This window comes from Procambarus clarkii, chromosome 5 (assembly GCF_040958095.1).
Source record: "Procambarus clarkii isolate CNS0578487 chromosome 5, FALCON_Pclarkii_2.0, whole genome shotgun sequence".
Taxonomy (NCBI): Eukaryota; Metazoa; Arthropoda; class Malacostraca; order Decapoda; family Cambaridae; genus Procambarus; species Procambarus clarkii.
Window position 1 is genome coordinate 25,181,973 of NC_091154.1, and position 17,799 is coordinate 25,199,771.

General features: G+C 45.9%; 1 protein-coding gene across 9 annotated transcripts in view; it reads right to left on the minus strand.

Moving 5' to 3' along the window:
* The window catches only part of LOC123762597 (gamma-tubulin complex component 2), a 195,518-nt gene that overhangs the window by 34,103 nt on the left and 143,616 nt on the right, over nucleotides 1-17,799 (minus strand). For 5 of the 9 annotated variants that reach the window (XM_045749203.2, XM_045749212.2, XM_045749220.2 and 2 more), the window contains exon 16: nucleotides 13,076-13,147. The exons of the other annotated variants lie outside the window; for them this stretch is intronic. In XM_045749203.2, coding sequence (XP_045605159.1) covers nucleotides 13,076-13,147 — 72 coding nt within the window. The remainder of the gene's footprint in view (nucleotides 1-13,075; nucleotides 13,148-17,799) is intronic. 9 annotated transcript variants of the gene reach the window in all.

Sequence of the window (17,799 nt, forward strand, 5' to 3'; positions counted from 1 at the left end):
CGTTTGTTCATTTTCATTTGAAGAGTTCTGTCCAGTCGTTAGTCTATTTTAGTCATTTTAACCAGAATAGGGGTTTGTTTTGAGGTGCTTACCTTTCTGGGTGCCTGGCCCGGTTGATGGCAGACACAGAATGCTCCAAATCCCATGTGCATTTCTATAGGCCATTGCTCCTCATGCTTCTCTGAGGGGGCCAGGTTCTGGCTCGTGGTCCCTGGTAGGCCTACAACTCCATTCACTCTGACTGATGACGAAGTCTAATGATATACCTATCAGCCTGGATAGCTCCGGGAGCCGAAGGAGCTCCCCCCAGAAAAAAATGTAACAAATGAGGACAAGCACAGCATCTCTAACTATGGTCACAAGCATTAAGCTCGAGGAATAACAATTTGAAATATAAGAATATTAAGGCATACCAAACTTATTCTTTACTTTTGGCATATTGATTTTTAACAAAATATATAACATAATTAATTACCTTGTCTTGCAGTCTCTGTCAGTTAGCAAGTGTTTTAAGAAATTAAATGATTTTCATTCCATTTTTTACACTAACAAGAATAACATACAAATACTGTATTGTACCTATAATAAAAAACAGAAAAGAAAAACAACACATGCCACTTTTGTCATATAATCAAAGTGGAAGGATGCATACATCTTCCTAATCAAATATAACTAACTGACAAAGAGAAGGACATATAGCAGCAGTTGGCTGACAGCCACGTTAAACCTTGCCATAAATGACAAATGAAAACTTGCTAAATCAATATCAAGAAAATATGCACCTGAAATCAGAAATGAATCACATAATTTTGCTGCCCAGAAATCAAGAGGCAAACAGTCTTCATTGTTTACACAATGGTTGAATGCATCTTGTAATGCCTGTTAATTTCTATATATGTATATTATAATTTGTTCCATTAAAATTTAAGAAAATTTTAATCTAATATTTTCAAAGCAGTGTTTTCAGTATACAGTACGAACTTGATTCAACGTACTCTGATTCGGCGAATCTTCGGCAAGGCCGCACACCTTTCAGGCCAGATTTACTTGCCTAGTTCGACAGACAATGGTTCGCCGAAGTAGGGGATGTGCGCATTTGCTTACAATGTTCAGACAGAGTTCACAGACTGGTGGGAAAACTTTCCTTTTCTATCACAGGGTTACAATAAATAATTCCTTCATATGACAAGTTGGATCACACAAGTGGAGGTTATCATGAGGTTATCTTGAGATGATTTTGGGGCTTTAGTGTCCCGCGGCCCTGGTCCTCGACCAGGCCTCCACCCCCAGGAAGCAGCCCGTGACAGCTGACTAACTCTCAGGTACCTATTTACTGCTAGGTAACAGGGGCATCAGGGTGAAAGAAACTCTGCCCATTGTTTCTCGCCGGCGCCCAGGGTCAAACCCGGGACCACAGGATCACGCGTCCAGTGTTCTGTCCGCTCAGCCGCTGGCTCCCACTCAACAAGTGAACCACATATTATTATGTTGGACCACACAAGTGAACCATATTAACCAAACACTAGCCAGAGTGGTCCACGTTTCCATGATTTTTGTTCACTGATTTGTGGCACACGTATCTTTGTAAATTAATTTAAAGGCTGAAGCGTGATTAGCTAGCTGCATGTGGTGAAATCTCCTTATAGACATTTTCTGTGATAAAACAAGATAAGTGAGGGTGGACAGATAAGGGAATATTGCACTGCAAACCTCGCTTGGTTTTCCTTCGTCTGTGTCCTCATAGTTCAGTGACCCATGACTTTGAAAGTTTCAGATTAATAAATTATTTCTACAACTGGTGTTTTAATAGCTCTTTATTATCCTAATTAAACTAAACTAAACTAAACCAAACCCAAAATATACTGTAATATGATAGACATCTGCTATTTGAGAAATTTATTATGTTATTGGCACAACTCCAGTGTAAGTGGACGGGTCTAATCCGTGTACACACAGCACCATGTGTGTTTGGTTCCTTTCGTCGTCACAGTTCAGTGACCTACGGCCTCGAAATAATAAAATTAATAAATCGGTTCTAAAATAAGTTTTTTATAGCTCTTAATATCCTAATTATGTTACTAAACTAAATATATAACCCAAAAATATATACTGTAATTTGATGTAAATCCAATATTTGAGAGAAATTTATGTTACTGGATCTGGCTTAAACACCAGCCTACTGTAGAATGTATAGACCTAGTCTGAGTTCATACAGTAGGCACCCAATGCCGTTAGCTTTGTCTGCAAGTGACGAGTTTGTCCGCCGGTGGAAGAATAATCGTGGAATTTACCATTTCTTGACTACAGCTGTATTATTACGAGAAGGTGGTGGAGGCCAAAACCGTCAGTAATTTCAAAGCATTATATGACAGAGTGCTGGGGAGATGGGACACCACGAGCGTAGCTCTCATCCTGTAACTACACTTAGGTAATTACAACAAGATGTCTCAGGGGCTTGATAATCGTGCTGTATCTACCAAGAGGAAGAGGATTTTTTATTCATTGAGCAGAAATTAGACTTAATAAAGAAACATGAACGTGGCTACTCTGTTACTAGGCTGGCAGCAGAATTTAATATCGGGAAAAGTACAGTGTGTGATATCAAGAGACAGAAAGATGATATTAGGATGTTCCTTGCTGCAAGTGATAGTGGTGCATTAAATAAAAGGAAAACAATGAAAGGCTCTCTAAATACAAAATTAGACGAAGCTATGTATAAATGGTTTAACCAGGAATGCTCTGTCGGTATGCCACTTGGTGGCAACACCATTAAGACTGCCGCAGATAAATTTGCAGAAAAGATGAACATTCCAGATTTTCGACGCAAGTGAAGGATGGTTGCAAAGGTTTAAAAATAGGCATAATATTAGGAACAGGAAAGTTTATGGAGAATCATTAGCGCAGATACAGATTCTGTCGAGCCATTTAAGCGTAAATTAAATGATTACATAATAACAAATGATCCAAGACGTTTTCAGGTATACAATGCCGATGAAACAGGCTTTAATGGGAATGCTTGCAGAACAACACTTTGGCATCTAGTCTGGATGAGTGTGTTCCTGGAAGTAAGGTAAACAAAGGAAAAGTTTCTGCCATGCTGTGTGCAAAGGGACGGAAATAATAGAACAAAGTTCGCCACTGTTGGGAAGTAAAAAAACCCACGTGCTTTGAAAAATTTAATGAACAACCAACCTGTGGTCTACTACAACTCTTAAACAGCTTGGTTTACTGGAGACTTTTTGTAGACTGGTTAAAAAATCATTTTTGCAAAGAAGTAAGAGATTTTTAGATGCAAACAAATGTGGAGTGAGACGGAATGATGTCAAGGCATTACTCGTGGTTGACAATGCCCTAGCTCATGTAGGGCTTGACACACTAACGTCAAGCGATGGACGCATCAACTGTATGGCCTTACCTCCAAATACCACCTCTCTGATCCAGCCAATGGATATAGGTGTTATATATGCAATGAAAAGGCTCTACAAATGAGCAATGAATAAAGAAATCATGGTAGTGTTTGAGTCAGATGAAGACAAAAGACAAGGATTCGATTCGTGAGGTCAAGCAGCATTGGAACGTTAAAAAAAACAGCGTTGGATGTAATATAATGCCATTTTCTGGGTGAATCCCAGAGGCTCCCCGGAGCTATCCATGGCTGATAGGATACCCTAACTATTTTGCATCAGTCGATGTGGGTAGAGTTCTAGGCCTACCGGGAACCACGAGCCAGAACCTGGTCCCCCTCACAGAGGCACGAGGAGCAATGGCACATAGAAATGCACATGTGATTTGGAGCATTCTATATCTGCCATAGACCAGGACAGGCACCCAGAAAGGTAAGCATCACAAAACAAACCCCTATTCTGGTCAACAACGAAAATTGTCAAACGAGTGGACAGAACTCCCTAAAAGAAAAACAAGCAAACAAGCATGACGTCACACAAGCCACGCCGCAGGTCTGTGCAGCTCCCCCCTTCCAGGGAGGGGGAAGGGGAAGAGCCCCAGACCCCTCGCGCCGGCGATCCCTACCCCAGTTCTGAGGCTGGATATCAAAAAACGCGAAAAAAATGCCAACCGGAGGGAGGGAGGGAGGGTTGCTGGGGAACCTCCGGGACTCACCCAGAAAATGGCATTTTATTACATTCAACGCTGGTTTTCTGAGGGTAGCCCCTACAGCTCCCCAGAGCTACTTCACCAAAGACAACAAAAGAAAAATAGGGACTTACCCAGGAGGCGGTCGGTGCTCCACTCCTCAACTCGAAGTCGAGACAACGGGCTGCAACTGTCGATTGGGACATGAACCCCCGGACTGACCAACCAAGCATCAACAACCCAAGGACCCCTCCGGAAGGCAGCAGTCTCATTCTTCGCCAGAAAAGAAGGAGACAGCTGTAGACGGACATACCTAGCAGACGCAGACGGGCCACGACGACCCGGGTAAGGCATGTGAACACGCGAGGTGCCAAATTCAATCCAAAAGGGAGACATGACTATACACGATCCCATCAGCTGAGGAACTGAGGTGGGGATCGCCAGCGCGAAGGGTCTGGGGCTTGCCCTTCCCCGTCCCGGGGAGGGAGGAGCTGCGTAGACACGCGGCTCGGCTTATGTGACGTCATGCTTGTTTGCTCGTTTTTCATTTGGGGAGTTCTGTCCACTCGTTTGACAATTTTCGTTGTTAACCAGAATAGGGGTTTGTTTTGTGGTGCTTACCTTTCTGGGTGCCTGTCCTGGTGGATGGCAGATATAAAATGCTCCAAATCACATGTGCATTTCTATGGGCCATTGCTCCTCGTGCCTCTGTGAGGGGGGCCCTGGTTCTGGCTTGTGGTCCCCGGTAGGCCTAGAACTCCACCCACATCGACTGATGCAAAATAGTTAGGGTATCCTATCAGCCATGGATAGCTCCGGGGAGCCGAAGGGGCTCCCCCCAGAAAATACTCAATTAAGGAAGCAATTTACAACTGGGCTAAAGTTTTGGATGAAGTTGAAGAGTCAACATTAAGAAATTGTTCGAAAACACTCCTGTTGCTTGATCATGCTGAAGTGACTGAGGAAGAAATGGATTTTGAAGGATTTTCAAATGAAATTTATCAAGAACTACGTGAGGCTAGTGAGGTGGAGGTGACTCTGAACAATGTAGAGGAGTGGTTAGATATTGACGCAGTCGATCCACCCATTGGTCATTTAACAGATGATGAGATTATACAAAATGTTACTGGCACTGTTGTCAACGAAGGAGAGGAAGATGAGGATGAGCATGATAGCAGGTCATAATCTGCTACGTGTGCTGACGCATTGTTCCATGTTGAAAAACTCCTTGATATTGTTTCACAAACTGACAATCCAGAGCTACCAGGCTTTTATCAACACTTAAGGATGATGAAAGATATTTGTCTCAAGGCCATGACAAAAGGAAGGAAACAAATGAAAATGAGTCAATATTTTGCAAGAACTAGTAGCAGAAAATCAACCAGCACAGCCGTACCCAGCATGAGCACAGCTGTACCCAGTACAACAGCAGCCAGCACCAGCTCAGAAGCAGCTGAAGCTAACACAGCAGCAGCAGCGAGCACCAGCATAGCTGATGCAAACATCTAAGAACATCATGTGTGGAGTGTACAGTTAGAACAAGTGTTAAATTTAAGTACATAGTGTTAAAGTGTTAATATTAAGGTTGCAGTAATTTTAGTGTACAAGTTTTCATAAACTGCATTGTAGTACTCAGCATACAGCAGAACTACATAATCAATACAGTGCTAACGGCATAATACAGTACAGTACGTATTTACTGTACGGTATTCACAACTCTACAAGAATTCAAGATGGATATAACTCTAACAAGAGGGTAAATAAAAACTGTAACAGTATTTTTTTGGTAGAGTAGTAATACTGTAGACACTCGATTATCCGGGACTCGAATATACAGAAAACGCCCTTATATGGCCAAAATCGTGAATGGATAAAGTTATCTCAATATCCGGCCAAGATGTCCATAGGAGCCGGAAAATCAGGTGTTTGCCTGGATAAAAAATCTGGGCCGGTTAACTTGCTGCCGATGATGCAATATCAGGACAGTCAGCCGGACAAGAAGTGAATTGTCCGGATATGAAAGCCAGGCCGTGGGCCGTACCGTATTAATCCTATACGGCTGTGGCTCGAGGCGCATAGTGTAGGAGGGGGTGGGGAGGGTGGGTCGTGTCACGAAAGAGCCGAGCATTGGGAGGGACCACCTTGGGGGGGGATAAGAGGGATGTGGAGCAGCCTATACACTACAGTACAGGAATTACCATTAATTTTAGAACAATTTATCATAGCCAAAAACAAAAATACTGTACTAGTAATTATGTAATATAAAATATTATACAAGTTTCCTAAAAATAATTTGCACAGCCTGAAGTTGCCTTAAAAAATATTGTGATTTTTTTCCTCCTGGCGGCCTACGTAACATGTCTCCCTGCCCCCAGTGGACCCGTCCAGGCCTGGTCAAGCCATGTGCTCTCGTTCCTCATGCTATACCACAGTGCCTCACCATTAGTGAAATATTTTGTTAAATAACTTTTTTATTTTCATAGTAACTTTGAACATTTTGGCCAAGACTATGTCTGGTAGCAGCAACAATCGTTCTGGAGGTGTTAAGAGGAGGAAGATTGTCCTAACAATTAAGGACAAGTTACGTGTTATACAACTTTGTGAAAATGGCCAGTCGACTTCAAGTGTTACCAAGGAATTTAATTAATATAGGCACTAGTACTGTTTCTGATATAAGGAACCAAAAAGAGAAATATCTGAAATACATTTCAACTAGTGAGAGTGAAGGTGCAAGCACTAGCAGAGGGTGTGGTAGAAAAACTTCGAAAAATTCTACGCATGTACAGTTGGATGAGGCTGTGTACAAATGGTTTGCTCAGCACCTTGCTGGCATGACAATTTGCGGCCCAATAATACAAAATGCTGCAAGCAAGTTTGCAGCAAACCTTGGAATAGAGGATTTCCAAGCTAGTGAAGGGTGGGTTGCATGGTTCAAGGGGAGGCACAATATTGTGAAGAGGAAAATTGTCAGTGAAAAATTGAGTGCAGATACAAGCCGTGTAGAACCATTTAAACATAAATTAAGAACATACATTTTGGCAAATAATTTATATTCTTATCAAATTTATAATGCAGATGAAACTGGGCTGTATTGTAGGAGTTTACCAGAAAAAACTCTAGCTATGAGGAGTGAGGGTTGTGTGCCAGGCCATAAGGTTAACAAGGACAGGGTGTCGGCCATGATGTGTGCGAATGCTGACGGCACAGACAGAATTACGTGTGCAATTGTTGACAAAGCAAAGAAACCAAGAGCCTTGCAACATTGCTTGGATAGACTGCCAGTGAAATATTATAACTCAAAGAATGCATGGTTTACACAGGAGATCTTTCTTTCCTGGTTTCATGGTGTGCTCTGCAAGGGAAGTTCGTGACTATCAAGTTAAGAAACTCAATGTAAGACCAAGCGAAGTTCGGGCTTTGCTGCTGCTTGATAATGCGCCTGCCCACCCCAGAATTGACACAACCTTACATGATGGCAAGATAATGTGTATGGCACTTCCTCCTAATACAACCTCTCATCCAGCCTATGGATCAGGGAGTTATCTGTGCCACGAAGAGGTTGTACACCAAAAAGATGCTCAATGAAGTTTTGGTGGTTTTGCTTCTTCCGAAAGATGTTAAACTCTGTGCGGATAACAGGGCTAAAAAAAAAAAATAGAGAATTTGAAGAACTATACAATCAAGGAAGCCATCTATAACTGGGCCAAGGTGTGGAATGACATAAAGGAATCGACTTTGAAGAATTCCTGGAAGAAAACTCCTCACGTCTACGGTCAAAAATAAGGAGGATGAAGAAATGGATTTTGAAGGATTTACAGATGAAATCTATGGAATGTTCAGAAATGCCGGCAAAAACTTAGAAAGACAGGATGTGGTTGATTGGCTTGAAAAAGATGCCAATGACCCAGGATATATGATGAGATGAGTGAAGACGAGATTCTCCAGTCTGTTACTGGTGAGGTCGACGAAGATGAGGAGGATGAAGAAGACAGTGAAGAACCAACACCAATGACCACGAAATACAATGTACTCATGACCTATGTTGACGGATTAATAAATTTTTCATCCAATTGTGCTCATCCAGAAGTTGAAAACATGTATCAGTACCTGAGGCGAACCAAAGAGCTGATCATACAACTGGCCAACGAACACAGAAGGCAAGCTACACTTGATTCTTATATGGTGCGAAAATCAAGCCAAGCGCCTTCAACCAGTGAGGCGTCACAGGCAAGAACAGCGCCTTCAACAAGTGAGGCGTCACAGGCAAGCCAAGCACCTTCAACAAGTGAGGCATCACAGGCAAGCCAAGCACCTTCAACCAGTGAGGCTTCAGTAGCTGGCAGTCAAAACTAACTTTGCTTAATGAACTGTACAGTAATTTATGTGTTAATTTTAGTGTTGTGTTAGTATAAGTTACATAAATTGTCAAGAATTCTTAACTTCAAGATGTATGGCATCAATCAAGAAGATGAACAACAACAAGGTAAGTTGAGGTTTCTAGTTTAATATTTAATAATCATATGTGGCAAGGCAATTCAAATTATGTTGTTTGTAGTATAAAAATAGTTGGAAATGGTTACTTTTGGACTCGGAGGTGAAAAAGTACCATTATCCGGAATACGTGATTATCCGGCTGGAGGTCCTTCCCATATAGTCCAGATAATCGAGTGGAGACATTATATAGGTACAGTATTTAATATGATGATGCATTTTTATTGTGTACAAGACAAAAAAAAAGACACTGATGCAAACGTCTCCTGAAGGTCACCTCTTGCAATGAATCCAACCCCGCAACAAGCCAGGGTTGGTCCCATATAGCGCATTGAATCGAGGTTGTACTGTACTGTACAATAGTATCAAAGGGAAAAATAAAAAATATGTCTGAGTGTACTGTACAAGAAAAGCTCCTTCCTGAGCAAGACACTTCATTGCTTCCTTATGCAATGTTTTGCTCGTCCATGGACAGGACTCGACATAATCACACACATCAACATTTCCCCCCAATGCAGCAGGGGTCTTTTAGCAAACATTCCTGCTGGACCAATAAAAGAGCGTTGAGTGTAATGAAACTCCATTTTCTGGGTGAGCCCCGGAGGCTCCCTGGAGCTATCAGGATAATGTGCGATATATTAGATCGGAGCATTAGTCTATGGACTTCAACCTACCGGGGATGACAAGCCAGAACCTGACCCCCCTCAGAGAAGTTCAGGGAGCAATGGCCCTGGAAAACCCCTTGTGGTTGGGGTTTTCCTTATCTGCCATCAACCAGGGTTAGGCACCCAGAAAGGTAGGCATAGCTAAACAAACCCCATATTGTAAGAAAAGTACAAAAAAAAAAAAATGAAGAGATACAGCAGATATAGCCCTAGAAAACAACCACACATCACACGCCACTGCCACGCCGCTCATCCGCTATGCCCTCCCTTCCCCGAGAGGGGGAGGGTGGAGCCCCGGACCTCCCTGTACTAGCTACCTAGTACTCCCGTTCAGAAGCCAAGCATCAAACAACGCAGAAAACAGCCGATCGGAGGGAGGGAGGGAGGGAGGGTTGCCAAGGAGCCTTTGGAGCTCACCCAGAAAATGGCGTTTCATTACATTCAATGCTGGTTTTCCGTGGGGAGCCCTTACGGCTCCCTGGAGCTACATACCCACAGATAAGGAAAAGAGGGACGTACCCGAGAGACAGCTGTCACATACTCCTCAACGAGAAGTCGAGACAACTGGCTGCAACCTGCAACCCATAGCAACACAGGAACGCCCAGGAGCAGGAACGTTAACCAAATAACGGGCGGCCAGGACCCTGTTTGACTTCCAAAATCCCCGCTCCCAAATATCAACCCAAGACCAGTTGCCAATGCAGCAAACTTCTTAATGTCATGGGCACGAGGATAGATCGCAGGCTGGCTAGACTTAATAACCCTACGGACGATCTGGGAGACCCAACCCGATGGACGACCTGGGTGACCCAACCCCTGGAACAGGGAGCGAGATGTGAAGAGGTCGACCTCCTGGAGCCCGTACGTCCAGCAGAGCCAACTGAACGAATCACCATCGACCGTCCATTCCGTGGACAGGGGAATGAACTGTGACAGGCCGTCCGCCAGGATGTTGGACACCCACAAACAAGAATGGCCAAAGCCAAACCCCCGAGAACTCGGCAGACGAGGCACCCAAAACGACCAGCCCCAAAGAGCGAAAGACTGCATCAAACCCCTGCAGTTCAGGCAATGAACCACCAGGGAGCATTCCAAATGGAGCCAGATTGTCGAACCCCGAGCGACCTGAATCCTCCGAAGCGACATCCACACGACCGCGAACTCCCACACCGTGTTGTGGGCCCAACGGAAGGACAGGCCCCACCGCCTCTGGCCAGCCTCATGAGCACTGGTTACAAAGCCCCAGCCAAGAGACAACTCGTCTGTGAATACATCAAGCGAGGGCTCAAGTAGGCGCCAAGGCACTGAACCTCGAAAAACCCAAAGAGGAAGCCGGTGACACAGCAGCCGACATAAGGCACCCAGAGGCTGAATCAAAACACCTGACAAAGCCAAACCCGGCTTTCTCCGGTCTAATGATTCGCATATTACCCCGATAGCTCCAGGGAGCCGAAGGGGCTCCCCATGAAAAAGTGAGTCTTATATGCCGGCAAATAAAGTAATTTTAATGTTTAAAATAAACATGAGAAAAATCAAAATCTATACAATACTATGTCAAATTAAACTAATATTCTTGATATTTATGAAGCATGTAAGTACAGTATCTGAGCATATTCAACAAGCGAACGAAGTCAAGAGTATTATTAAACATTCATTTCTCAGCAGATTCCTGGTGCATTAGGCTTTGAGGTACAACACACTTCCATAATTTTACATATCCCTGCTGCAAGGATGACAAATGGGCTGCAATCCTGGGGCCGGTGAACTCCTTTCTAGTGAGGGTAAATATATCTCTAACTTATGCTGGAGTTTCCTCACATTGAGTTCTTTGGGATCCTTTGTGTTCATGTATTTTACATGCCACGGAGACTTTCTTGTTTACTGTCCTGATCACGATTTGGTCTGATTCCATTTACAGTGACTAGCTTCCATCTGCCAGCCAAATTATGGGGAATTTTAACCGACTGCTGTTTTTTCTCATCTTTTGAGTCCCTTCCACTGGATTTTTGGTTAATGCATTTTCTGCCTCCCATCAGCACAGATTTTTTTGTAATTACCTAAGTGTAGTTACAGGATGAGAGCTACATTCGTGCTGGCCTGTCTTCCCAGCACTCTTTGTCATATGACGTTTTGAAACTACTGACGGTTTTGGCCTCCACCACCACCTCACATAAATTGTTCCAACAGTCTACACACACTATTTGTGAAAGTGAATTTTCTTATATTTCTTTGACAGCTTTGTTTAGTTAGTTCAAATTTATGACCTCTTGTTCTTGAAGCTCCAGGTTTCAGGAATTCTTCCCTATCAATTTTATCGATTCTCGTTACTATTTTGTATGTAGTGATCATATTGCCTCTTTTTCTTCTACCTTCTAATTTTGGCATATTTAATGCATCTAACCTACCCTAGTAGCTCCTGTCCTTCAGTTCCAGGAGCCATTTAGTTAGTACAATCCCGGGGGTTGCCTAAGTACTGAACCCCCGGGACATGTACACTCACGGGGACCGAGCAGGGGGTATCACCAGAAATACGGAAGTGTACGATATACAGATAGGGGGCAACCAAGCAAAGGCAGACCCCGCCACCAGGCAGGGAAAACAAAAATAAATAAAAACCCTGCATGAGGACAACGTACCCAGGCGGAACAGAGCCTGCCGCCATGATAGGTGAAAATAAGCTGCGCAGTACCCTGCGCCCTTACCAGTGCAAATTGCCTCTTACCCTAAGGTGAGCAAGAGAGCCAGAACACTCTAGCACACAAAGAGTGGCCGAAAGTCGAGTAGCAAACGACCGAATAGAGGCAGAACTCAAGGAACTTGTGGAAGATGACCTCCCAAGCCCCAAGGGCAGTACTTACCAGGCACCTAGGGAAGGTAACCCTAGGTGCATGCATGCAGCCTGAGTACTGAAGAATTACTCCTGGCTCACACACCCCCTATGAGACAGCCACCACATCACAAGGGCACAGAGCTGAAGACAAAAACCGGAGCCAGAGCATACTACTTCAGCCTTGTGCATCAGTCTCAGAACTAAGGTTTTGGATAGCCGGCGCGAGGAGTCTGGGGCTTCCCCTTCCCCCTCCCGGGGAGGGGGGGAATGGAGCTGCGCAGATGGTGGCGTGGTGATGTCATGCTCGTTTGCTTGTTTTTGTTTGGGAAGTTCTGTCCACTAGTTCGGCTTTTAGTCGCAATTTCTTAACCAGAAGAGGGGTTTGTTTTGGGATGCTTACCTTTCTGGGTGTCTGACCCGGTCGATGGCAGATACAGAATGCTTCCAACCAAATGGGGGGTTTCTATAGGCCATTGCTCCTCGTGCCTCTCTGAGGGGGGCCAGGTTCTGGCACATGGTCCCCGGTAGGCCTATGAACTACCTATAAGTAGGCCTATAAGCATTTGTAAACACCTTAAAACTTTAATTTCATCTGATATATTAACATAAAGCAATCTAAAGAGTTGTTTTATATAAATACAACCACAGATACCTATTTCTATTCCCTGTAGCTATAGAAGTTACATTTTCAATATCCCATATATCATGCAGTGTTATGTAATAGCACAAAAACAATCGATACCAGATATTTCGAAGTTTGAACAAGAGCTAATTACTTTACCCAAAATTTGCTATAAAGCCAGCCTGACAGATTTACAAACCTTGCCCTTTACTATAATTATTTCTTCGATCTATCTGGGTGATTCAACCTCATGCACATTTGATTATTTTACAACAAAAAATATACTATGGAACAACCCATTAACAACAACAAATCACATTATTAATACAAAAGCACTCTCTATAGGCATGGGTAAGAACTTCTTGTTACGAGTACCTCGCGATCTAATGAGTCTCTTCGTTCATCAGACATCCATAGTTCCGCTTCCAAGTAGTACTTTCTCATTCTCTGGGGGTGGGGATTTATGGCAGATGGGGAGGAGAGGGTGGTAGAATGGAGAGGAAAGAGGGGATGGGAGTGGAGAAAGAAAGCAAGCACATGAAGATTCATTATACAAGAAAGAGGAAATATAGGAAAAATTTCAATAAAATAGAGAGGAGAGATTTGATGTTGAATGTAGAGAAATAATACAACATAGAAATAAAATATAACATAGTATAATGAGTAAGAATAACATGAGTAAATGAGGTATGAAATAATTACAGATTCGGATGTCTCGTACGGTAATGAACATGGGGGAAAGTACAATGTTAATATGGTAAAATAAGGGAAATATAGTAAAACGGATGAGGCAGCATTGTAAAACATAGAAGGGGTATGACATAATTAAGATAGGGAAAATGGCAAGAAAGGGAGGGGAATGTAGCAAATGGGAGAAAACAGAGACAAATTAATGAATTAGTGGAATATTATTTAAGTGAAGGATTGACAGACAGTATGATTAGGGGAAGGAATACATACAAGGGAGAAAATAAAATGGAGACAATTAGAAGTAAAAATGATAAAAACCAGCGATGAATGTAATGAAACTATTTTCTAGGCGAGCCCCGGAGGCTCCTTGGAGCTTATCAGGCTCCAAGGCGTGTGATATTATTAAACCGGGGCATTAGCTATGGAGTTCCACCTACCAGGGACCACGAGCCAGAACCTGGCCCCTTCAAAGAGGCTTCAGGAGCAATGGCCTTGGAAAACACCCTTGTGGTTGAGAGTTTTCTGTATATGCCATCGACCGGGGTTAGGCACCCAGAAAGGTAGGCATAACAAAACAAACCCCACATGGTAAGAAACTAACAACAAACCAAAAAGAGAGGTAGAATTCCCTCCAATCCAAAGGAAACACGCAAACGTCACACTCTACTGCCGTGCTGCTCGTCTGTGCAGATCACCCCTTCCCGAGAGGGGGAGGGGGGGGCCCCAGACCTCCCACGCCGGCTACTCAAGCCTTTAGTTCGAAAGCTAAGTATCAAAACAACATGAAAAAATACCGACCAGACGGAGAGAAAGAGGGAGGGTTGCCAGGGAGCCTCTAGGGCATGCTCAGAAAATGGCGTTTCATTACATTCAACGCTGGTTTTCTGTGTGGAGCCCCTACGGCTCCCTAGAGCTACAGACCCCAAAGAGAAGAAATAGAGGGACTCACCCGGGAGGCGGCCACCACAAACTCCTCAATGCGAAGTCGAGACAACTGGCTGCAATCTGCGACCCAAAGTAACACAGGAACGCCCAGGAGCAGGCACGTTCACCAAATAACGGGCGGCCAGGACCCTGTTCGACCTCCAAAATCCCCGCGCCCGAGTATCAGCCCAAGACATGTTACCAAACATGGCAACCAAAGCAGCAAACTTTCCTAACGTCATGGGCACGAGGATAGACTGCAAGCTGGCTAGACCTAATAGCCCTGCAGATGAACAGGGAGACCCAAGCCCTGGAACAGGGAACGACGGAAACCGGATCAACCCAAAGTGCATCCCCAGCCACCGCAGTAAAAGCGCGCAGGTAACAGCGGAGAGCTGCAACCGGATACAACACATGATGCACCCCCAGCCTGATCAACCAAGCATCAAGAAAGGACAAAACAATCTGATCTGAAATAAAAGACAACCTACAAAGAGAGAGAAAATGCCGAAAAGAACACCAGGAAACTTCATACTGTCACCGAGACAGAGCCCTCAGGTGAGACACCATCAACGAAGCTACCTGATCACCATACAGGTGGTGATACACCCACGTCAAAAAGACCAGACACGAAGAGCAGAGGAAAAAGCCGAACCAGCCACGTACCGGATCGGTCCGACCTGCGGAAAGAGGCAGAGCCGTGGAAAATGCCCCGGGTTTGGACACTGAACAAGCAGCGCCTGAAACCAAGGCTGGGCTGGCCACAGAGCAAGCAGCGTCTGAAACCAAGGCTGGGCCAGCCACAAGGGGTCACGAGGACTACTCTCCCTGGGAAGAACTCCAACCGAGCCAGAACCCGAAGCAACAACTGGACCGGGAAAAAGAGGTACAGGTACCCCTCACCTCGACCAGTCTTGCTGAAAGGCATCCACCGTGAAAGCCTCGCAGTCGGGGAAGGGCGCCACATAGATCGGGAGACGCCGTGACCACGCCGACGCGAAGAGGTCCACTTTCAGGAGTTTGTACGTCTGGCAGAGTCAATGAAATGAGTTGGCGTTGATCGTCCATTCCGTGGACGGGGAATGAAGAGAGACAAGCCGTCCGCCAGGACGTTGGATACTCCCCAGATATAAACCACACGGAGAGCCAAACCCAAAGAAGCTAGCAGACGAGCCACTTGAAGCGACCAGCCCCAAAGAGGCAAGGACTGAAGAGAACCCCCTTGGTTCAGGCAATGAACCACCGGGGAACAATCCGAATGCAGCCAGATGGTTGAACCCCGAGCAACCCGAACCCACCAAAGAAAAAACCAAACCGCCACAAACTCCCGCATCATGCTGTGAGCCCAACGGAAGGACGGACCCCACCGTTCCTGGCCGGCCTGATGAACACTGGTCACAAGGCCCCAGCTGAGAGACGATGTGTCCGTGAACACATCGAGCGAGGGCTCGGGTAGGCGCCAAGGTACTGAACCCCGAAAACCCTGAAGAGGAAGCAGGCGACGCAGCAACTGACGCAAGACTCCCAGAGGACGAACCCAGCGATCACGAGAGAAGTGGAAGGGGTGTTCCCAAAGGAAACAGAACAGACGGTGAAGCTAAACCCGACCCAGTGGGCAGACCAGCACAGCGAAGTTCAGACTCCCACACAACCACTGAGTGACCCAGGACCGCCCCCAACCCCCCAGAAACAGCCGAAGGCAGGACTGCAGCCGCAGCAATGCCTCCAAAGAGAGAGACAAAGAAGCGGTCCGAGAGTCCCAACAAGACCCAGCCAGGTCCGAACTTGGGACGGAACCAGATGGGACTTCCTCCAGTTCACCAGGAGCATGAACCCGGCGATTTGGGAAAGAACCACACCCCTGCTGAGCAGACAAGCGAACCGACTGGGAGCCCACACCAGCCAGTTGTCAAGGAAGACCAAAATCCGAATCCCTAGCAGAAGCAGATGGGTCACCACGTAATACGTGAGGTGCCAGATTCAGGCCAAAAGGAAGGCAACGAATGCAGTAAGCCTGAAAATGCCCACGAATCGTGGGACCAAGCACGGATAAGCAGAGCGAGCACCCCCCCTCACCACTCCATCAATAAGGCGAACCGCGAAAGGCCCGACACCCTTTACGAGAAACCAGTAGCGGAACACAGCGATCACCGCACTGACCAGAGGTGATCGTCGACTCAGACAACGATCCTCCAAATGCACCGTCGGCTCAGAAGCTGGCACCAATGACTCACCTCGACCAGCGAAACCCCAAGCCCTGGCATGAGCCCTCCGAGAAGGCCGAGAACAGCCGCCTCGGAGAATCAACAAGTCCGACATAGGATGACAACTAAACGAAGCTGCCTGCAGAAACTGTGTGACCGCAGCCTCCAAAAACAGCAATGAACAAAACTGAGAAGAATACCTAAGAGCCAAGGCCCAAGCGGATTCCAAAGAGAGGGCAGGCACAGCCTGCCGGCACACGAGGCGAGAAGCAAAGAACAGAGACACCGCCTCCTTCAGGATAGGCGCAAAGAGCTTCAACAGTGCGGCTGACGCCCTAGCCGCCTAGGACAGCACCCCAGAAGGGGTGCTCAGCACTCAACACCTCCATATCCTCATCAAGCCATGCAGAAGACAGCTCGAGAAGGGAAAAGAAATGTAAGACCACAGCCAAATGCCCACGGGTGCGCAAATCCTCCGCAACCAAAGATGCCGAAAGGGAAGGAACTTACACATGCAGCTGCATAAGGCCAACATTCTGAGAAAGCCTGGGGGTGAACAAGCACGCATTAAGGCGCTTAAACTCGTCCCCCCAGTTAAACCTGCAGAACGGTAGAAGTTTCTCGCCAGTTAAGCATGCGGGTCCGATAGAACTCATACCATGCCCCCAACGAAAAGAATGGGCAGTCTGCCAGCCAGAAAGACTCCAGAACCTCTAAACGCACCCACAACGGGAAAGAAAAACCGAACTCAAAAGAGGACGGATCCATGATAGAGGCCGAATCCGGGTCTCGCAAAGGTATGCAGCAAGAGGCTCTCAAACCTCCCGGGCCCGGAACAGAATCCGGGGAGGAGCCGAACCCAAATCATACTCATACAGGGAAGGGGGTAAGAAAACCCCTCCCCCTGCAACAACAAACCCCATGAAAAAGGCACTAGCACCCAAGTGGGGGGTCAAAGGGGGGGCCCAAGGCCTCCAGGTCGACTCCTCCTCCCCACCCCGAGATCCCCCGGGTGCAGAGCAGTCCTCCATACCCTCTATCCCTAAAGAAAAGGCAGAGTCCAGGAAAAAGGTTAACAAGAAAGGGGCCTGCTGGTGGGACCCAGAAGCCTCGGCAGGAGGAACCGGCTCAAATGCTTCCGTCTCCAACCTGAATGGGGCAACCCAGAAGCTGCCCAAGTCTCATTACCAACTAAACCCTGCTCCGACCCTGAAACCCTCAGATGTTTGGGAGCCGGAAGCAGGGAGGGGGGGTGGAGGAGCAGGATGAACAACAGGAGAA